Genomic DNA, 22940 nt, shown 5'->3' with positions numbered 1-22940 from the left:
TCCCGCTCTGACCTCAGACGAACCATCAAACAGCCTAAGCGTCAATACAGGACTAAGATCTAATCGTACTAGATCGGCTCCGATGCTTGTTGGATGTGGCAGGGCTTGCAAACTATTACAGACTACAAAGGGAAGCACAACCGAGAGCTGCCCAGTGACACGAGCCTACCAGACAAGCTAAATAACTTCTAAGGTCGCTTCGAGGCAAGTAACACTGAAACATGCATGACAGCATCAGCTGTTCCGGACGACTGTGGGATCACGCTCTCCATAGCCAATGTGAGTAAGACCTTTAAACAGGTCAACATTCACAAGGCCGCAGGGCCAGATGGATACCCAGGACGTGTACTCCGAGCATGCGCTGACCAACTGGCAAGTGTCTTCACTGATATTTTCAACCTGTCCCTGACTGAGTCTGTAATACCAACATGTTTCAAGCAGACCACCATAGTCCCTGTGCCCAAGAACACTAAGGTAACCTGCCTAAATGACTACTGACCCTCGTCTGTAGCCATGAAATGCTTTGAAAGGCTGGTAATGACTCACATCAACACCATTATCCCAGAAACCGTAGACCCACTCCAATTTGCATACCGCACCAACAGATCCACAGATGATGCAATCTCTATTGCAATCCACACTGCCATTTCCCACCTGGATAAAAGGAACGCCTATGTCAGAATGCTATTCATTGACTACAGCTCAGCGTTCAACACCATAGTGCTCTCAAAGCTCATCACTAAGCTATGGACCCTGGGACTATACACCTGCAACTGGATCCTATACTTCCTGATGGGACGCTCCCAGAGGAAGACCCTAAAAATTGTCAAAGACTCCAGCCACCCTAGTCATAGACTGTTCTCTCTGCTACCGTACGGCAAGCGGTACCGGAGCGCCATGTCTAGGTCCAAGAGGCTTCTAAACAGCATTTACCCCCAAGCCATAAGACTCCTGAACAGCTAATCAAATAGCTACCCAGACTATTTGCCACCCCCCCTATGCTGCTGCTACTCTCTGTTATTATCTATGCATAGCCACTTTAATAACCCTACCTGCATGTACATAATTACCCCAATTACCTTGACACCAGTGCCCCTGCACATTGACACATTGACTCTGAACTGGTACACCCTGTATTTAGCCCCGCTATTGTTATTTACTGCTGTTCCTTAAATATTTGTTTTTCTTATCTCTTATCTTTTTTGTGTTGGTATTTTCTTAAAACTGCACTGTTGGTTAAGGGCTTGTAAGTAAGCATTTCACTGTAAGGTCTACCTACACCTGTTGTGACAAATAAAATTTGATTTGATTTATGACACATTATACTTATCATTAACTTGAATGTTATGCTCTTACCCTGGACTTTTAAGCGCTCTTGAAATGTCTTAGCATTCTCCTCTCCAGCCTCTTCTCTTTCCCATGATGCTTTGCTCATCACTCCCTCATCAGTAGGTACATTTGTTCTGTTTGTCTTTTCTTTCATCTGTTTTCTATCATCTTTTTCTCCCTCATTTGTCTCTACACAACAGTTGTTAGAAATCTTTTCCTCAGAGATCTTGCTCACCGTCTCATCCTCTTTATGTCCATCTATTTTTTCTATGTCCATTCTTGCTAATTCGTCTGAGATCAAATCTGTTTCCTTACTACATCTTTGTCTCTCTCGTTCCTCTCTTCGCCTGTCCTTACTTCTCTGTCCTGTCCGCACTTTGGTTCTCTTCTCTTTATTCCTGTCATCTGTCTCCACAATTTCCTCCAGACCTAATTTGGCCCAGTCACTACCTTCCCCTCCTCCACTCTCTTTGCCCTTTGACCCCTTGCCCTTTGAGGCTTTCTTACTTTGCCCTGTAATGTCCATCACTGTCTCTATGTCACCCCCATCCTCAGGCCCTCCACCTCCCTCAGTCAGTGTCAACCCCTCAGCAGCCGTTTTCTGGCGTTGCAGGCACTTGATCTTGTAGGCAATTCGGCTCCTTTGCAGGATCATCTCCCTAACCTCTATCGTTCTGGCGTCGGTGCGGCTGAAGCTGGTTCTGGCTAAGACTGGTTCTCTGAGCAGTGGCCGGGACGGAGGCCTGGGACGGAGTCCTATAATGGAACTTTCCAGTCCGGACCGGGAGGGCATCCATGTGGTCACATCACAGTTCCTCTCTCGCTCTCGCTCCCTCCTCCTTTCCCTCTTTCTCTCTGCCCTTCGCTCTTTGGGACTGTTAAAGTTCCTCATGTCTTTCTTCTTCATCTCAACTTTAATTCTCTCGTTTTCCCTCATTAATTTATTGATCCCCTCTCTCAATGACCTCCAAAAAGCTTTGTCCTTCTTAACTTCATTGAGAGCCTTTGAGAGAGAGGAGAGGACCAGCTGATTTCCCACTCTCTCCTCATTTAGCTGGTTGAATCCATCGTACATAAGTAAGTCTCTCATGTACGGCTTGGGAATGATTTCTTCAGTGTCTGCCTCTACTGCTCTGGCTATCCTCCACTGTCCATTATGCTCTAAAGAGCGAGAGGGGAAATTTAAATCCAATCAATACATACCTGTAATCTGACCTTACACTAAGAATCACAATAATTAAAATGTTGGATTCAATTGAATCTATTTAATCTACTTTGTAGTAACATGGAAACATAGGCTACCCCTTTCCTCTGGTCAAAATATGTCTTGAAATATAATCAACTACATCATTATCACAATACTCACCAATCAGAGAGTTCCTGTCACACTGTGAGGAGCACTTCTCCCATTCCTTTTCTCCATACTTCTCCTCTCCATCCATCCTTTTGGTCACACTCTCCCCTCTCGTCAAAATGTAGTGTGGCACAGAAACCCATGCAGACTTTAGGTCCCAGCTGTATTTGAATTTGTATTCCATCATGTTGTGGTCTTGAGCATAGCGATGGCAGTCGTCAGTCTCATAAGAGGGTGACCAAGTATGTCCACTGAGTTGGACTTGACCTTTGGGCCTCATGACTGACTCGCACAGATGATGGCTATGACTGGTGTGAGACAAAGGGTCAACCATGTCATCCTTACTGTCTGACTCCAAACACTGGTCATCGTGACAGGTGATAACACAGCCTAAGTGCATTCTAGATATAAATATTTCAATCTCACTTGATCCTACATGGTCTGTAGTGAACAGAGTTCTGTCATCAGGGGCTGAGATAATGTTATCTTCCAGGATTTCATTGATGAGAGGTTGAATGGACTCTGACACCAACGTGGGGTTAATTCGATTTTCAGTGGTCTGAGACTTCACTACAGGCTGGTCAATAGGGTTATCTTTGCCTTGGTCCAACGTATTGGAAACCAACAGAGCCTTATTGAAAGAGTCAATAGTGACTATAGATCCAAGAGCAGTGGCAACAAGGGACAAAGACTGGTCAGACGAGCTCACAGAATCTCTGCTAAAGTCTACTGCAGGTCGGTCATCATGGTCTTTAATGGTGAGTGAGATTTCCTTGTCAGAGTTCAAAGAGTCCTCAAAGGGTACAGCATAGTGCTTCTCTGTGGTCACACAGTCTGCACAGGACCTCGTTAGCAGCTGGTCAGTGCTTTGTAAGTCATCCTCTGCCCTCTGCTGCCCTCTGGAGTCCACAGCTGAGTCCACCACTGGCAGGTCACCAGTGATCAGAGACACTTCACTGGAGTCAGACACAGCCAGGTCAGGGTCATTGCCAGGATTCACCAAGGTCTCCATCAGTACCAGGGCAGTGTGCCACCCAGGTTCCAGCCCTTCTACCAATGCCAGGTCATCGTCTGGAGTCAGAGAACCCACCACAGCATGGTCAGCATCATCTCCATTACCTTCAGTGCCCAGAAGCACCTCATTGGACAGTGCCTCGGGTTGACCATAGACCACTGTGGCCGTAGTAACCACTGAGTGGATTTCAGTGTTCAGAGATGCCTTGATGGCGTCAACTTGGTCAGCATGATGTTCAGCAATCAGGGAGTCCTCACAGGATCCTGATTTCAAGCTGTCATCACTGTCTTTGGGCAGCTGAATGGACTCCAAGGTTGATTGGGCTTTAGGTGTCTTAGACATATCAATGCATTTCAGCTCCATTATTCTTAGGCTTGAAAACTCCCCATGGCATCCATCTGCCAGAACTGTGTGCACAGCTTCCCTAATGGCTTTCTCTGCCAGCTGTAAGGAAACATGTATGGTTCAGTATTGACTGCGTTTACTACACATTAACATCACCTAAATAGTTGTCAAAGAATTACATTTTTTTAATTAACATGCTGCATTGTCAGCAACTAACGTCAGCTATGTTACGTTGCTAGATAAATTAGCAACGCAGTTGTAGTGGAAAATGTATTTCATAAAAAAAACAGCAAACAACTCATAACTCAAGATAATTTACCTCCTTTGTAACTTTGTCAATATCAATCACAGCGTCCCTCAAACAAACGACGAAACGCTAGAGTTAAACGATATCAAGCAAACATCGGCAGCTAGCAAGCTACTATTTTTGCTGTTTCTTTTAGCAAGCAACAAGTTGATGATTGTTTGTGTTCAAGTATTCGACGCGTTAGTAAAAGACTTTAGCTAGCTACGTCAGATGCCAAATGTCCAAATCAAAACATTTTGACTACAGCGCGTTTACGTTTTCAGCACTAGGCGCTGTCCACTGGCTCATATGTACAGGCCATACCAGGCTCCATGTGCAACAGTGTTGCAATTGCGACTTTGATGTTATTTTCCTGTATGTGTGTGTGCATACGTATTGTAGCCTATTTGCTTCGCATACATGGCTTTAATGTGTGTGTGTGTGTTGGGGGGGGGGGGGGGGGGACTTTAAATACCTGAACCTGTTGACTATATACAGGGAAATATTACACATTGTGTCCGCTGAACAAGACCTTTCCAGTGTTAGCATCTTGACATGTATTTCATGGGTACAGACTCAAACTGCATTAATGATTGTATGGCTGGTGAGCCCTGAGTTTGGTTCCAATGCATAGCTTACTCCCCACCATTGGCCCAAAGGAAAGGAATATGCAACTCCTGAATATTGAAAATCAAAAACACATATTGAGAAACTCAGGCATGTAACTTCTACACCTTTTCTTTGTTTTAAAACGTGCTTGCTATAATCAATGCTATTATTCTAGAGTAGAACACCATCTGGTGATCTGAATGTATTCTTGGATGGAGTCTTGTTCAACATTGTTCTGTTGGAAAATATCATATCATGATATCTGCACTGCCATTTCACATTCAGTACTTGACTCTGTAACTGACATTCATCTTTTAACATAACGTTCTGTGTTAAATCCCTTCATAAGGCTTTCATATAAAAAAAGAAACAGTAGTACATTTGACTTTATTTCATGTTTTTGTTGCCATAGAAACAAACTGCTGACTCACCTTTTAACAACATATTTGTTTAATGAATGTTTTTATGAATTGGCTTCACATGTTTGTTTTCTGCATCAGCTCCATAAAAAGGGGGCATCCAGTCTACTGGGTGCAGCTTGGCAGAAGTCCATGCCTGGCTAAATCCGCTACTGACCGTAGAATAGTTTCAATCACTAGAGATGTAATCTCCTCCCCTGGGTCCTGCTGCCTTTCGGAGAGTCTCTGAACTCCTTCTGTTGATTGTCTTGGCTTCCTGACTTGTGAGGACCCTGAGTCAGTAGATCTGGGACTGGCTGAGCTCACCTTTGAGACAGGTGCGGGAACAGTGGATGTTGGCAAGGCATTTTGGGGGGGTGCTGGTTGACTGGGCCCAGAGGAGAGATTGCTCAGTGGTCTCTGAAAGAGAGGAACTCCTCCGACTGTGAACTGACTGAAATCATTACTTGTGGCGTTTGCTGCACATTCTGCTACTTCACGTATGATCTTTACCATTTCTATGGTGAGCCCCAGTTCTTCTAAGAATGAACTGTGTGTGGGGTCCATAGTGCAACTCTCCATAACACTATCCAACATGGTGATAATTACAGTCCCTGTCAGTCGGATAATTATCAGTTCACAGTCTTCCTCAGTGCAGTCCTGCCATCTTTTTTCCATTTTCTGATTGTCCCCATTTGGAGTTACAGGCAAGAGATTTACTGGGATCACCGCATCAGACAACACCCCCGCCCCATACAAATATTTGTTCAGGATGCTTGAGACACCTCCGCACACTTTTTGGAGAAGGCCCTCTACCGTCTTCCCCAAGATGTTATGTAGGCCAACACCGGAAACATCTTCCTGAGAGAAAGCAGTGGTTGACTGGGCAATGTATTCCTACAAATAAATGAAAGATGTATGTTTAAAATTATGCAGGTTTATTAATACAAGTCAAGGCAAATGTTTTTTTTTACAGTGAAACCACATACAGAGCAAAGGTATAGTTCACAATTGATGGCTCACCACAATTTTTCCTGCGTAACGGCGTATCGAGTCAGGTGTCGTCTCATTGTTCCTGCAGATATTTGACCATATATGTATTAGTCAGCTATGTGTTAGCTGACTAAACTCCCCTCTATGGTGAAGGAAGTTTCTGATGAACAGGCTTTGTGGAGAAGTCTTTGTGGAATTCAGCTCTGACAACATCAATTCGCCCAAGGTCAATTCTTCAAAAAATGTAAATAATGAAATGCTTACCTTATACCTATGTTTGTCCTCTGTAGTTGCGTGCCTTTATTTGCTGAAATCCATACCTTTCCAATAAATGTTAATGAAATACAACCACTGACTGTTTGCTCATTGCTGTTGCTCTAAGATGGCAACTCAGTGAACATGAGCATGTGCCAATTGAATCTTAAGGAAACAGCAGGTGGTTGTATTTGATTAACGTTTATTGAAAAAGTAAGGATTTCAGCAAACAAAGAAAGGCACGCAACTATTGAGGACAAACATAGGTACAAGGTAAGCATTTCATAATATATATATATTTTTACAAGTATTGACTTTGGGCGAATCAATGTAGTCATAGCTGAATTCCACAAAGACTGACTTGTCTCTGCTTCACTCTGTTGGTGTTCATTAGAAACTTCCTTTACCATGGCTGGGGTTTCATGTGACATGAATGATACTATTAGATAATTCATTAGATTATTTTCTGTGGGAAGAAAATGTATATAGGCCTAAATATAGAATTACATATTATAATTAAATAGGATTTATGTGGGCCTCAATTTTCTAATGTAATTTCACCTGGCGTTCTCAATGGTTACAGGGGTTGACCTCTTCTTCTAGTTCCATGTTAAAATAAACAAATACACACAAACTCAAGTTAACACCGTTTGAAACACGACTTCTACAGTAATTTATCCGGCAATAAATTCTTGTTTTGTAGCCTTTACAAATATAGTCTACCAATCGACATACCTTTCTCCCTCTCTTCGGCATTGTAGCAGTTGCTTAGATTCAAAACAAATGGAACACAGTTAACCACGGCAAATGTCGTGTCATAACATGATGTATCGTCATACAATATTGTTTTGAACATTCGTTTTATTCGACTGATGCCCAGCTGAGCATTCTATTTCATGTGGTCTTGGTGTTGATGAAGATATTGTATGAAGTGCATTACCGTGGCTTGGAAACACAATGACATTTTAAAAAGGAGTAAAATAATTAGTAGGACAAGCTTTTGTCATCATTGTAATGTCGCCAGATTGACTTTATATGGAATATAACTTCAGCTAGCTAGCTACGATTGTGGGGAGAGCATCGACATTTAGTTAGCTTAACGTTAGCACTGCTAGCTTTTTCTGCCGAACTTTGCTAGCTCATGATGCCAACATTGCCATTTCTCAAGTAAACTTGACATAATGATGCCAATTTTGTTTTCTACAAATGTTATCTACTTTAGCAATGTCATTAGCCCCAGTTCAGAAAGACAGAGCATCAGTTGGACATCAATATGATGCGGCAACGGTGCAACCCATGAATAGCTAGCTACATTATGTTTTGACACAATCATAAAAGAGAAAGGGATTTTGTAGAACATTGTTTTGTTGTCAGTTGTAAAGTTTACAGGCGAGATGTTGATCATCACCTGAATTTTGTCGCCAGACACGACTCGATCTCCACCAGTAGGTGTCAGTAGCTCGTTAGACTCCAGGGGTGTGTTCAGTTAGGTTTAACGTTTACGCTGCGTGACGGTTTGTAGTGAACGACACGATAACCCCCCGCCGATGATAAATGGTATACTTTATTAAGAAAAGTTCAGTTGTAATAAAATACTTCATAATGAACCATAGTATTTTCTTAGATTAAAAGACGGATGACCTAAGCATTCTAAATAAAACATTTAAATACATGTTCATCCTTGATATGGTATATGCCATTATCAGAAAAAGCCTTAGTATATCAGAAAGCATATTTGTGTAGTTTTACAATTTAATTTTGTCAACTCAACCTCAAATGATAATTACCTAACCATACCTTACCATTGTGCCCAATGATCATTTAAATCATTGGTTGCTTATTTCTAAATGTCTCGCATGACTGTTGCTTTAACCTCAAAAGGGATATCTTTACACCTATAATTATTTCACACCAATCTTGCTTGGTGCAGTACTTCCTAACGAAACAGAAAAGCCATCTGATCAGAGAGGGAGCACCATATTGTTTTTCAGTTGACTAGTTTATGGGCAGATCTAACAGGTCTACTGTTGGAAAATGTGTGTGTACAACATTTGTGTTGGAATGTTAACAGGGAAATACAAGTATTGAGCCAAGAAAAATTCCACACCAAGTGTTAAAATAAAATGTTTAATGTGAATTAAAGGCATAATTGTATTTTTTAATAGAGGCATGTTGTAAGGCTGAGTTTGAGTAAAATGCATATATTTTGTCCTCATACTTTTCAGTAATGCAGTCCATAAACATGATTTGGAAAATAAATTAATATACTTTCTTAATATATTTTCTTAGGTTCTCGCCATGATTAGACACCTTTCCCTATGTGAGTGCGCAGGTGCCTTTTGAGACGCGTTGAGGTGGAGAAGCACTTTTTACACAACATACAGGAGTATGGGCGCTCTCCTGTGTGTGTCCGCAGATGCATGGTCAGGTCTGACGAACACCTAAACCTCCGTTCACAGACCGAGCACGGGTATGGCCGCTCCCCTGTGTGTATTCGCCTGTGGAGGAGCAGCTCCCCAGAGGTCAGGAAGGTCTTGCCACACTGAGCGCACTGATGCGGTCTCTCCCCTGTGTGCATCAGGTTGTGTCTTATGAGTGAAGTAGACTTGGCAAACTCCTTCCCACAGTGTGCGCAAGAGAACGGTCGCTCCCCTGTGTGGGTATTCATGTGTTCACTCTGTGCACGCTTGGTTTTGAAGCTCTTGGGACACTGAGAGCAAGAGAACGGTCTGAAGTCGCTGTGGCTGCGTTGGTGTCTTACCAGCTCCCCATGTGTTAAGAAGGTCTTCTGACAGACGGTGCAGAGGTATGGCCTCTCCCCTGTATGAATCCTCTCATGTCTTGTCAGACCCGCGAGCTGAGTAAAGCTTTTCTCGCAGAAGGAGCACTGGAAAGGCCTCTGCCCGTTGTGAATCAGTTGGTGTCTGTTCAGTATCTGTAACTGGGTGAAACTCTTGCCGCACTCCGGGCACGGGTACGGCCGCTCCTTGGTGTGGATTTGCCGGTGCTTGTTCAGCAGCCACACGTGAGTGAAGCCCTTGCCGCACTCTGCGCAGGGGAAGGGTCTCTCTCCGGTGTGCTTCATCTGATGTCTCCTCAGGTCAGACGGGCGGCCGTAGATCTTCTCGCACTGGGAACACTTGTAATGGCGATTCACCACGTGGGTTTGCCTATGCTTCAGCCGCTCTAGTACGGTGTCAAAGCTAGCCCCACATTTCTGACACTTGTACTGACCACTCCCTTTGTCGTTTGGCTCCTCCTGCTGCTCTGTGGACTGTAGTGGGGGATCAGCACTCTGGCCACAAGGCGTTCTGGTGAAGTGCAGGGACAGTAGGCCCAGTTGGGTGAACCCCTTGCCACATTGAGGGCAGATATATGGGCGTTCCCCGGTGTGAATCCGCTGATGCCTCGTCAGATCCCAGGAGTTTTTGAAACCCTTGTCGCACTCCTTGCAGGTGTACGGACGCTCCCCTGTGTGAATGCGCTGGTGCCTGGTCACGTCTGACGAGCGAGTGAAAGTCTTTCCACACTCGTGGCATGTGTGAGCACCGGGTTCAGAGCTTACGTGGATAGGGAAAGGCTTGGGGAATTCAGGACGGGGTAACTTTTTCCTGGGAAGCGCTGGGTTCTCTTCAGTTTTCTGGAGCTTGCTGTACTCCTCTGGGTGATTTCGCTCAATGTGCTGGAGGAGGTAGGATTCCTGCATGTGGAAGAATGGGCACTGGGAACAGGCAAAGACCTGTGAAGACATCTCAACGGTGTGACCTGAAGGAATACAATGGGAAAAGGAGACTAATAATGTGAGAGGCAGAACAAGCATTAGGTGGTTGTTTTTACAGGGCATACCACAGTCTCCACATTTATTATATGTAGTAACAGAGAAAGACATTCAATATTTCCTCCTTACTCTGAGTGCCCAAGTTTTCAAGACATGTGTGGTGTTGCAGCAGGGATTTCAGGTCCTCAGGTTGAGAGAGGGCCTGCAAACACTCCTCCAGGACAGAGGGAGCAGAACTGAGCCATGACACAGTCTATAGGAGCAGAGATGCAAACAAGTGAGTGACAATATGCTGGAAAGTTTACATGTTTTTTTTCACACCGGGGAACGTTACAAAATGCTAGGCCCATTTCAAGAAAACCAGAGAAGCCGCTGGCTAGCACCTCAGCTAACAGCGTGGCCCCAGAGTGGCTATAAGGCAGAGGTTATGTGCAGAAAGTGACAGTACAGCTGGGATATCTTCTCCTAATAAGATACAGAAGATATTACCCTCCTATAACTTAACCAGTCTAAATGTTGCCATCACGGTCAGCACTGCAGGATTTTCCCAATACAATAACAGAAGGTGACTTGAACCCAGCTGAAGGTGACCTAGTGAGGTGTTACTTTGTGGTACCTGTCCAAGGTCTGGTACTGGCAGTATCTTCTCCAGTTTAGAAAGGAATTCCCACACAAGTAGTTGCATATCTGTGTCATAGCTGGCGCCGTACTCTGTCGGAAACACCTCCTGGAATCAAGATAGATGGGGATATAATTGGCGTAGGGTGAAGTTGACCCTAGATGCTAATCTTGGGTCAGTTCTGCATTTACCCCACTGGTGGTCAAGGTTAGATTGGGGGCGGGGAAGCTGATCCTAGATCTGTACCTATGGGAAACTTCCCTCCGGGGCAATATAATTCCAAGGACTGTAAATATTGTCTTTGGTAACTAAACAGAACCAGGAAGCTAGAGAGAGACATTAACATATGATGGAGGCAGACTGACCTGGAAGAAGTGTTCTCTCTCCGCTTGGTCTTTCAGCAAAGTCTGGATGAGCTCCAGGAAGATGGCCTCTTCTGCATCCACCTCAGCATCTCCACTCTGTGAAATAGAACTTCTCAGTGATAAGGGAACAGTAAACCACCGTCACCCACCACTGAAAATAATAGGGAGCAACACTGCAGTCCTTAAAATATAGGAGCAAGCACTGGAAATTAGCGCAAGCTAATTGGTGCAAAGGATCTGACGGTTGCTTATTCAATATGTCAATGTTTTAATTCTCTTATCCTAGGCAAATAATTGATTTAAATAAGCACATTTCAAATGATAGGAATGGCAAAGGCGGTTCCATAAAGACCAGGGGCCATATACATCAAGCATCTCAAAGTAAGCTGATTTAGGATCAGTTTAGCCTTTTACATCACAATGAAAAGGATTACAAGGACAGAGGGGACCTGATCCTAGATCAGCACTCCTCCTCTGAGAAGTTTGATACATATGATCCCAGGCCAAATTGAACAGTTGTCCTCCACAGAGTATCATTACTTACCCCTGTGTGTCCAGGGGGGCGAATTCTGTCCAGGTGGGGTTGGATGATCTGGATATCAGCTGTATGATCAGCAGAACACAACTCTAGTATCACCTGAAAGGAATAACAGTATTCAAGGAAGTAGACAACAGCACCCAACAAATGATGACCACCGACAGAACCTGAGCAATCAGGACAATAGAACCCAACTGATCAGGACCATGGACAACCCCCATGCAATCAGGAAAACGGACAGAACCTAACTAATCAGCAGCTACATAAACCGCAAGATAAAGACCGTTTTAATCACAGATGGCTCTAAACACACTGTCCAAACTACTGCTGTTAGGGGTTCCAGTTTACAAAAACAACATGCTTAACTGTATTCGCTACTAACCCTTGTTCGCAGCCGCAGAAGAAGCTTGGCTCTCTGTTTCTCATTCAACAGGTCTGGAACTGTCGCTGTCACAAGGCCGACGAACTCCTCTAGTTTCTCATAATCCATGACATCTCTTCGTTGCGCTACTTGCCACATGGCCGCAGAGAGTAGCCTCAGAGGTGGTATCAACAGGCGCAAAGAGGATAACGGGAGGAAGATATCTACGGGCAAAAATTGGTCATTGAGTTTGGTGAGAGAGACGACACAATTTTTGGACAATAATTATTGGTAGTGCGGGTTAGGAGGCATAACGTTACATTGTCGCATAACTTGAGTAGACGCTAGCAAATAAAGATGTAGCTAAAATGTGAATCAGTGGCCCAACTATTTTATCTATTCGATCCATCTTCTAGTAGCTAGTCTACCCCAGTGGCTGGTCCACCCTAGACAGTCTGTATCTTTGCTACAACTAACAGTAGCCGCAAGTTGCTAGCTAGCCAACGTTAGCTAGGTACTTGTTTTAAACGAACCTGCATTCTCCACTGGTTTTGTCGTGACACAGATTTCCATCATTATGGATAATTGAGTTGTGACTTATAACTTTAATTAACTAGTTTGGTTTATATTAAACCCAGAAAGACATTTGGGAGTATACTAGTTTAGCTTATCCACTATCTGGCAGGCTAGCGTTCTTCCTCTTCTTTTTTATCTTCCGGGAAAGTTTTCTTCCTCTCTGGTCCTTCAATGGGAAAAGGCGCTTATACTGCCACCTACCGACCATTCATTGGCACGACTCTGGTGTAAACTTCCAGCTGTCTTTATTTACTGTGCAACTACAAAAACACAGATACAAAAACAAACTATATATTTGTATAAAACATACTGTCAAAATTATTAGTAAATATGATTCCCCTACGCACATCTGAGAATGTGACCAAAAAAACATGTTTATTTAGGAATTTACATAAGTTTATATCAGTGTACATCACTTTTATTCCAGACAACAGACTTACAGATCTCTGGTTTATGCCAATGCAGTTTCAGTAGGATCTTTGTTCAAGAGACCGGGAATACATCTCTTCCCACTTATTGCTGTAATCTTGTTCCAATCATCATGTTTAGGTGGCTCAATCAAGTCGCCTTCTCTCATTTGTCTCATATCCAAATCAGAAATACACATTTTAGAGAGAGCACACTTTATTCCACTAGCTACATCATGTTAACCTGCAGTTCTTGTGACGTTGCAGTCATTTAGCAGTCACTTTTATCCAGAATGAGGTGTTGTCTTGAAGTTGAGTTTCACATTTTAAATAGTCAGACTGCCACAAATCATTGTCTTGATTTCAACAACAGGTATCTTCAAATGTTATGGTCTCACAATTTTGCTATTTTCTGGACATACTGACAAATATTCCACATAATGCCAAAATGTGGGCAGTTAAAAACAAAACATAGGCCTAACAAAGGAATTCATCCAATATAATTTGAACACCAATCTGGTCGAGGCGTGTAAACCTTATACCTCAGTGGTGTAAACACTCCTTTTTAAAGATCGATCATTTCAGCCAACAGGGGGTCATGGTTAAAGGGGGCAGCATTTCAAGTGTAGAATTCCAAGTCACTCCTGCAAGGGATACAATTCAACACATCATTAATCATCGCAACCAGATTTAAAAAAGTGGTATTTGTATATATTTTTTTAATATGATAAATTAACTAACTTTAACATACACAGGGTGCGCCCAAACACAACAAACTTTACTGGCACTCTCACTTCCTTAGCCACCATAGCTAGCAAGTCTCATTTGTAGCTAGCTATCTGTGGTATTGCAGTAGTACTCAAACTTACCATTTTAGCTAGGGAACTATGAAATACATAACGAGGAAAAATGCGATGTCAAACATCACAAACAGCCAAAAGTCAAACCAGTATGAGTGTTTTGGTAAAGATACCAAAGCTCCTTTCGTGTCCAAACTCTCTTCCGAGCCCATTTTCAGGAAGTGTGTGGATGAAGAGCACCGCCCCAGTGCTATCGTAGCCCTGTCCATTTCTTACTCTTTGCCTCCAACTAGTGGCTTCTTCTTCGATGTTTAACGGCGGTTGGCATCCAATTTGTTGCATTAACGCCACCTACTAGATTGGAGTACAACTTCCTTGTACTTTGCTTAAAAATAAAAATGTACTAAATAAATACCTTACCATCTAAATTACACTCACACATTAAAAAAATAATTAAATGAACACCACCCTACTCCACTAATTAAATGTATTTATTCCTACCTCATGCCATCATCCTGAAAGGATGGGACATCACCACTTAACACATCCTGTAACTCTTCTGATGTCAAGTCTCGCACACCCAAATACCACTCTGCAGCTGCCACCACAACCTCCATTTTATGCGACTTCCATTCCATCCCTGCAGTACAGTTGATAACCATTGCTATAAATGCTAAAAATCCAATCTTACTGAAACTTATATCCCTTTGCGGCCTATCCCTATGTACTGTTATATCTCTACTACTCTCACCACTCCTCCCTCTTAACCCATCTTCCTCTACTTTCTTCACTGCCTCAGCATATGACAACGTCTGTACTACTCTAACCCTAGAAACCTCAACCTGCCTCTCTCGCACGGGACATTTCTGACCCCAGCTCCATGTGTACCCCTACAATTAACACATACCACTACTTTCCTCAATACTACACATTCCTTTGTCTCATGCCCTTCTGCACACTTCTCACACCTTGGACCCCCCCCCCCCCCCCCCTCCTACACACTGCTGCCACATGTCCATAAGCTTGACACCTGTAACATTGTAATGTATTCGGCACATACACTCGTACAGGATAACTTATATATCCTAACTTCACTTTGTCGGGCAAAGACTCAACTTCAAAACTCAAAAGAACAGACAATGACTAGTCTGTTTCCCCACTCTCGCCACCCTGTCTGCATCGCATCGAACGACGAGCATCACATACACCAAGAATCTTTCCCCTCAGCTGATCAACTTTTATATTTACTGCTACCCCAGTTATCACTCCTTTCATTGGTGCACTTTTCTTGAGAGCGAAACAATTCACTTTTCTTGCCCCTATTCGTTTTACTCTGAGTGCGTTCTCCCTCTGACCAACAGAAACACAAACAATTATCACTAGACCACTTCTGGTTACCCTCACTAATTCCACATTACCCAACTCTTTTTTTCACCCACTGTGAAACCACAAATGGATCAGCCAAAAGGCAAGAGTCCACTTTTTCCATAAACTTCACTCCTATTGTCATAAACTCATCTTTTTCCTGATCCTCGGTGCATACCTCGGTCTCCGATAACTTCACCACACCTACCACCTCCGATACTTCACCCTCATTCGCTTCCATTTCTCCTCCTGTCTTCAGCTCCCTCTGCTTACACTTTCTACCATTCTTTAACAAATCATCTCCCTTTTCCCCACTATTTTTATCCGACTCAAGCTCACCCTCTTCTTCCCTCTCTCTCTTAGACCTCCTCTCCCTCTGTTTTTCCCTCCATCCCTCCTCCGTTTTCCAAGTATACGTCTCCTTATGGTAATACTGCACTACTCCTGACAACTATCTTGTTCTTGCTTTCTCTAGGGACTCCATTTCCGCTGAGGTGTCCGTCCTCCTCCCCCTCCACCTAGTGGAGCTTATAGTACAGTTTCTTCTTCTTCTTCTTCTTCTTCTTCTTCTTCTTCTTCTTCTTCTTCTTCTTCTTCTTCTTCTTCTTCTTCTTCTTCTTCTTCTTCTTCTTCTTCTTCTTCTTCTTCTTCTTCTTCTTCTTCTTCTTCTTCTTCTTCTTCTTCTTCTTCTATGATATCATGGCGGTCCGCAAACAAACGTTTAAAGTGCATGTCGCCACCTACTGTGCTGGAATGTACAATCAATCATGATCTGCCCAAGTCTGTACTACCATGAAAATAAAATTCAAAGCAAAATAAATCACTAACTTCTACCACACCCTCCCCCCTCCCCAAACCCATTAAACGTTATATCATGCTGAATCACTCCACCCTTAGGATTGTTCAGCATGTCAACAACCAGTTCAACAGTAACATCTATTACCACCAAAATCTCTTTTGCCGTCTCCACAATAACCTTCAACCTGGTATTTCTGCTTTCCACAACCCGAGTCGTATTGATAACCTTACCAATAAAAGCTTTGAAGTCAACTTTACTCATTATCAAAGTGTCCTTTGACACCACACATTAATGAGCACAAGATTTCTGAACAAGCTTCCAAACCATGCCAGCACCAACAGAAACACCAGCCCAGACAGTAGGTCCACTTACTACACATACATCCATGTAAGATCCATCAGTCTGACAGTAGGTCCACTCACTACACATACATCCATGTAAGATACATCAGTCTGACAGTAGGTCCACTTACTACATGTACATCCATGTAAGATCCATCAGTCTGACAGTAGGTCCACTTACTACAGGTACATCCATGTAAGATCCATCAGTCTGACAGTAGGTCCACTTACTACAGGTACATCCATGTAAGATCCATCAGTCTGACAGTAGGTCCACTTACTACAGGTACATCCATGTAAGATCCATCAGTCTGACAGTAGGTCCACTCACTACAGGTACATCCATGTAAGATCCATCAGTCTGACAGTAGGTCCACTCACTACACATACATCCATGTAAGATCCATCAGAACCTGCCTCTGAATATGAAACATCATGACTGATCCTCCTTTCACTGTAACTGGCATCCACCAAATGCTGCACCGTGTTCTCCGCCACAATTACGGTACTTAACCTTCACATTGTTTTCACGGTAATCATGTACCCATCCACACTTGGCACATCTTTTCTTTCCTTTACAATGAGCAGTTACATGTCCCATTCTTTGGCATTTAAAACACTGCAGTGCATATGGGACAAATTCTCTAACATTAAAACTAAGGAATCCTATCTGTACTTTTCCTGGCAAGACATCATTAATAAGCTTTCACTTCTTTGACCCTCTTTCCTACTGAACAACGTTTTGGCCTCAGTCACTCTGCCTGCCTTCACATTGTCTTTAATTATCATCTGTGGACATAGATATTGGGACCCCAGTGATGACTCCCCTCAATCTAGCATAAACACCAGGGGCATGGCTTTTCATCTTCTTTCCATTAAGCTTTTCCATTTCCAGTATCTTCTCTTGCTGAGCCGGACTACCACACAATATTTACAATCTACCATTTCCAATGAGCCGAGCTGATTTCACCTCACCTTCCTCTTTCTCTACGTCATTAGTTCGTCAGATAGGGTGTAGGTGAGGCCCTGTGGTCTCATCAAACACCATCACCATTTCCACTCCAACACTTCATTACTCTTGCTTCCTACCATGACTTTATGCTTTCTTTACTAGAAAATCCACTACTACTCTGTATCATGATCTCTCTTCTTCCTATGTCTTTCCACTACCGACCATTCCGGTCCTTGACCCTCATCCTCCCGCTCCATAGCATCAGAACTGACACCCATATTGTCCTCATTCCAGCACAGCTGTTGTTTCACCAACCTTTTCTCCATTTCGTCTGCACTACTCGCCGCCATTTCCGACCTCCAACCCTCACTCACACCCCCCTTCTTCCCAAATCCTTCCAATCAGGTTCCAATGAATCGTCAGGTTTCCCCATGTAACTACTGGCAGATATAACTCAAGGGTCTTTTCTCAATTGCATTCTCCTCATGTCCTCTCTCATCGCCCCCTTCTCAAAACCCAATGGAAGAAAGGGTCAGAGGGGCGGGACCTCTGGCTTTCTCATCCAATGGGTTTTGAGGAGGCGGCAAAGAGAGAGGACGCAAGAAGGATACAATTGAGAATCTCTCATTATCAATGTAACTGCTTAGTATTATAGCAGTTCATAATATAAATGTATTGTAATATTGTATTATTGCTTATACCTGATATTGTATTATAATTACTAATCATTCCTCTTCTGTACTTTCAGAAACTAAGTTGAATTTTTTTATTTTTTGTATCAATTAAAGCACATTTGAAGGAACCCCTGTTAATAACAATTGGCCATTTAACACAACTGGAACTGGAGTTGCTGACATCTTTCTCAGCGAACATTGACGCCAGCTTTTGTTGGACTAGCAACATAATGTGAACGTACACTCCTTTACAAGTGAGCTTTTTAGAATTTCAAATATGGTGTATTTGATCAAGAGCAGTTGTGGTCAGAGTTCTGAAGTGGCTCACAGGGTTGGCCATTGCTCATTCAGTAGCTCACTGACACGGATAGGTAAGCCAAAGCTGAATGATAGACAAACACTTGTTGGCAAAGTTCTGGAGTGGCACAGTAATCGGTTATAGTGGCATAATCTATTGGGCACATCTCCGAGTCTGTACTAGAGGAAAGATATGGTGGAGAAAAAATGAACAGAGACATGAGATAGAACAGGACGCATTGTTTGCTCATGTGACACCAAATACCATTTATTAGGGCTTTACAAAGACTACAAAATCCCTCCAGATGATTTAAATCGCTGTCTCTGTCTATTTACACAATATGTTACATACAAATGTACAAAATATAAAACATTTAAGGACAAATGTTTCAACAAAAAAGAAACTCTTCTCTCAAAGCAGTAAATGCAATGTTTTCAACTAAGATGTAATTGCAATTTTATGGCGTCACCATGACATAATGGTACACTGTTTGTGTTGTGAAAACATCTGGTTAACTAGGCAACTGATGGTGTCCTAGGGGAGCGGGGAGGAGTGACTAGATGTCTGCTGTGTTGGAGGGGAGCTATGTCTTACCGACAATCCGTGTGTGTGTGTGTGTGTGTGTGTGTGTGTGTGTGTGTGTGTGTGTGTGTGTGTGTGTGTGTGTGTGTGTGTGTGTGTGTGTGTGTGTGTGTGTGTGTGTGTCAGGCTCTAAGTTTAGATGCAGACTGATGGCGTAGACCAACAATGATGCGTGCAAAAACAAAATAAAAAATACATTTGTCACAGACAAGTGATGACAACAAGAGCTTGTCCTGAGGTTGTGACAACATTTTCTGCAGAAAATGGAATCTGATAGATTTAGTTGACCAGTAGCACCTGTTATTTGGAATTGTAAATAGCACAACAGCAGGTAAATAGTACCTCAGAATGGGATGACAAAGAAAATTGGATTCTACTGAAACCGGTGAATACAAGACTGAATGAAAGTATATTCAGAAATGTTACAGTGTAATGCTTTGTGAAGTGAATTTTCGCCTCTTGAATAGGGGGATGTGTCACCAAATACTAGTTCCAGAGAATACACAAAAGGGAAATCTGTGACAATGACCAGATTTGCTTTTCTTGATAAATTGAATGGTTTGCTCCTCAAATCAATGACTTAGTGAACATTAATATACGGCGTTAAAAAAAATAATATCATACTGTACATCGTATGCCTCCTGCATAGGCAAGACAGCCAATCACCACAAGACATACACCTGTTTCTGACACCTTGTTGGTTTTTGCATTTCTATTTTGTATTTTTTTGCAACGTACAATAATTCTCAGCGAGTTAAAGCGTAATATAACATCAACAGGGAAGAATGCATCTCTGATTCACTGTGCTATACTTTATTATTTACACCCCAACTTTAACTGTGCAAAACCAACCCACTCATTAATGGAGGAAGGACAATCAAAATCCAAAATGGCTTCTGTCCCTACCACACGCTGTTATGTAAAAGTAAAAGTCTCCTTCAAATGTTCCCCCCTAGAAAGCTTAAAACATGCTCCTTAGGCTAAAAAATCAAAAGGGTCGGGTTGTGCTCATGACAGTTCAAGTGAACCCAGCTCAACTGGGTAAAAGCAACAACTAAAAAAATGCCCACCCCTTTGAACTTTTATACAATTGGTCAGTTCTACTTGCAAATACAGTATAACAGCCATTATGCTTGTACAATATTACTGTCAGAAACAAAAGTGGATGGTTTTGGGCAACATACTTTTTGACAGGATTTGTGAGATATTTTGGCCTAAAAGTAGTTATAAAACTCTCCTTTAAGATTAAAGCACCCACTGAGACGATATGGGACCACTTCATTTGAATGGTTGTGTGTCAGGAAGTGTGTATTCCTGTCAATCTCCTATCCACTCAGGATGGTCAGCAGGGAGCCAAAGGCTGAAGTAATACACCCCCTGTCTCAGAGCTTTGCATTGAGAAAGCACCAATATCAGGCATGTACTGTTCTTGACCTGGCCCTTGGATTGAAGGAGCCATCACTCCCTTCATCACCCATCTGTTGGTATAGTGCTGTTGATCTTTTAAGGAAAGGGTGAACAACTGGTCTGCCAGTGTGAAAAACCTAAAAGGACTCTGTGGATGTGGACGCACACGTCGCAGTGCACTTGGCAGTAAATCAAACGGTAACATTGGCACTGCCCATTGTTTCACAGTAGCAGTTGGTTGGACGACACACAATGCTCTTTTTGTGCTTGTTGGCGAGTGGTGTATGGAGGGTCTTGGCATTGCCTGTAAACTAGGGACAGGTTTGAGCACGGGACCAGCACCATGTGGCTCGTCTGAGGTCTGGGTTTGACGGGAGGGATACGTGCCTTTTTTTGTTCAGCACCTTAGTAAACGAAACCAGAATTTGGCCCTTGTAAACATCCGTAGTTAATACAACAACTGTGAATCAACATAAATAAAACTATAATGTCAATTCCAGTTTTATGGTGTAGAACCACAGACATAATTGTCTCTCACTGTGTACGTGCAGCCTGCATTTTGGGATGCCACATTCAGTGGAGAACTGGAGGACTGTATCTCAACCACCATACACAAAAATCTACTCCATTTTGTCAGAGGGCTTACTCCCCCCGACCCCGCTAACAGACATCTCCTGACTACACACATCTCTCTGTCTTATGTGTGGGGTGCCTGGAAGTGTTCGAGCCGCCACGTCTCGCTGACGCTACGCTGAAACTGAAAAACGCTTCGCTCCATCACTCCATCTGAGTTCTCCTCTCCGAGCTCTCGTCTAGAGCGCCGACTCCAGCGACGAGTCCAGCTGGTCGTCATGGTGACTGGCGCTGTCGCTGTCGCAGCTCTGCGCGCTGGAGTAGTTGGCCGCCTCCTGCAGCCTCATTAGCATGTTCATCTGGAAAACACAGAAAACAAACAACCAATAAAAAGACTGGTAAACAAAAAGAGAGCCAACACCACATTGATATTCAGAGTCCACTATCACAACTACAAGGTCTTAGACTGGGTATTATCATTAAGGTGATATTGCAGTGGTCCTTTATCAGAGATAGACACCAGGGGGCCCGAGTGTCAGTTGCTTTTTCCACTTGCATCGTGCCTAATTGCACACAAGTGCACACACCTGGTTCCTCAGGTCTACATCAGACGTGGTTTTAAAAGAAAGATGAAAACCAGCCGATCCTCAAGGCCCTGAGGAACAGAGAGGCCCATTCCTACCATATATGGAAAGCACCGGGCACAGCGGTCTTCATTTTCCCTGTAATGGTCCTGGTGGGCCTATAGGGAGGCGAGCGGCCAGGGCTGGGAAGCTCTGTGCAGGCCTCCTCTGATGATTACACAGTAATGTGTTGAGGATTAAGTGGCCAACAGATAAAGCCCATTCCTATTCAACTCCCCAGGAATCGCCTGCCACACGGTTTATCACGACGCACAAAGTGGAATTAAAGTGTAGTCATCCGAATAACGAGCTGCTGACATTTCAGAGCTTAATGGGCTGTGTGTGTGTGTGTGTGTGTGTGTGTGTGTGTGTGTGTGTGTATGGGGGGGGTTGTGTGTTTAAATCCCCCTTTGTCTTTTCTTCTTTGAAAAGACAAGGTCATCTGCGGTCACGTTTGTTATTGGTATCCTTGGAAACTGGCTTCCACCTTTACTCACTGTTGTGTCTCTTTTTTTATTGTTTATTATTTATTATTATTATGTCCACCAACATGGTCTCCTTCATGTTACTTCACTTAGCTTCAGGAAACGTAAAACTCTTAGCAAACTCTTTTCATATGACTCTATTTTCATATCACTGTACAAATAAAACGGTCATTAAAATCAGCATTCAGAGTTAGAATCAGCTATCAGTTAGAACATGCCTGTGATTTCAGTCTTCATCGTGTTTTTTTATTTTTTTTATTCAAGCTTTATTTAACTAGGCAAATCAGTTGAGAACAATGACGGCCTAGGAACAGTGGGTTAACTGCCTTGTTCAGGGGCAGAACGACAGATTTTTACCTTATCAGCTCGGGGATTCAATCTAGCAACCTTTCGGTTACTGGCCCAACTCTCTAACCATTAGGCTACCTGCCGCCCTGAATCATTGTGTTGTGCTAGCTTTCTAACCAATATGTCTATATTTTCTGGACCACTGAAGTGGCCCCCCCTTGGGTTGTGCCGTGGCGGAGATCTTTGTGGGCTATACTCGGCCTTGTCTCAGGATGGTAAGTTGGTGGTTGAAGATATCCCTCTAGTGGTGTGGGGGCTGTGCTTTGGCAAAGTGGGTGGGGTTATATCCTGCCTGTTTGGCCCTGTCCGGGAGTATCATCGGATGCGGCCACAGTGTCTCCTGACCCCTCCTGTCTCAGCCTCCAGTATTTATGCTGCAGTAGTTTATGTGTTGGGAGGCTACGTGCCTGTTATATCTGGAGTACTTCTCCTGTCTTATCCGGTGTCCTGTGTGAATTTAAGTAT

General features: G+C 43.2%; 3 protein-coding genes across 12 annotated transcripts in view; all 3 read right to left on the bottom strand.

Moving 5' to 3' along the window:
* Positions 1-5462: 5462 nt before the first annotated feature.
* LOC129866043 (uncharacterized) lies at positions 5463-7429 on the bottom strand. The gene is made up of 4 exons (XM_055939175.1): positions 7320-7429; positions 7146-7183; positions 6360-6411; positions 5463-6233 (listed from the first exon to the last, which is right to left on the bottom strand). Exons 1-4 carry the CDS (start codon positions 7338-7340, stop codon positions 5463-5465), a joined length of 882 nt encoding a protein of 293 aa, XP_055795150.1. The 5' UTR covers positions 7341-7429.
* A 1268-nt stretch (positions 7430-8697) lies between these two features.
* On the bottom strand, positions 8698-14328 carry LOC129864965 (zinc finger protein ZFP2-like). 2 transcript variants are annotated; one of them, XM_055937319.1, is made up of 9 exons: positions 14098-14328; positions 13262-13872; positions 13023-13081; positions 12267-12469; positions 11891-11983; positions 11347-11442; positions 10979-11089; positions 10492-10615; positions 8698-10349 (listed from the first exon to the last, which is right to left on the bottom strand). In XM_055937319.1, exons 3-9 carry the CDS (start codon positions 13027-13029, stop codon positions 8887-8889), a joined length of 2097 nt encoding a protein of 698 aa, XP_055793294.1. In that variant the 5' UTR covers positions 13030-13081; positions 13262-13872; positions 14098-14328; the 3' UTR covers positions 8698-8886. The 2 variants fall into 2 exon arrangements, with proteins under 2 accessions (XP_055793294.1, XP_055793293.1); XM_055937318.1 differs by lacking the exons at positions 13023-13081; positions 13262-13872; positions 14098-14328 and adding an exon at positions 12779-13008.
* A 4365-nt stretch (positions 14329-18693) lies between these two features.
* LOC129864961 (neuron navigator 3-like) overlaps positions 18694-22940 on the bottom strand; it is a 290755-nt gene continuing 286508 nt past the window's right edge. For all 9 annotated transcript variants that reach the window (XM_055937305.1, XM_055937310.1, XM_055937306.1 and 6 more), the window contains one exon: positions 18694-21378. In XM_055937305.1, coding sequence (XP_055793280.1) covers positions 21259-21378 — 120 coding nt within the window. In that variant the 3' untranslated portion in view covers positions 18694-21258. The remainder of the gene's footprint in view (positions 21379-22940) is intronic.

The sequence above is a fragment of the Salvelinus fontinalis genome, chromosome 11 (assembly GCF_029448725.1).
Source record: "Salvelinus fontinalis isolate EN_2023a chromosome 11, ASM2944872v1, whole genome shotgun sequence".
In the NCBI taxonomy this organism is placed as follows: domain Eukaryota; kingdom Metazoa; phylum Chordata; class Actinopteri; order Salmoniformes; family Salmonidae; genus Salvelinus; species Salvelinus fontinalis.
This window is presented reverse-complemented; position numbering and strand designations above follow the sequence as displayed.

Bases quoted from the DNA above. Each gene is read 5' to 3' on its own strand.
- LOC129866043 (XM_055939175.1), bottom strand. From the start codon at position 7,340: ATGCCGAAGAGAGGGAGAAAG. The intron at 7,184-7,319 runs GTATGTCGATTG...ACATGGAACTAG, and splicing joins TGCCGAAGAGAGGGAGAAAG to AAGAAGAGGTCAACCCCTGT. The intron at 6,234-6,359 runs GTGAGCCATCAA...ATTTATTTGTAG, and splicing joins GTTACGCAGGAAAAATTGTG to GAATACATTGCCCAGTCAAC.
- LOC129864965 (XM_055937318.1), bottom strand. From the start codon at position 12,821: ATGATGGAAATCTGTGTCACGACAAAACCAGTGGAGAATGCAG. The intron at 12,470-12,778 runs GTTCGTTTAAAA...TTTTGCCCGTAG, and splicing joins AAAACCAGTGGAGAATGCAG to ATATCTTCCTCCCGTTATCC. The intron at 11,984-12,266 runs GTTAGTAGCGAA...TATTCCTTTCAG, and splicing joins TTCTGCGGCTGCGAACAAGG to GTGATACTAGAGTTGTGTTC.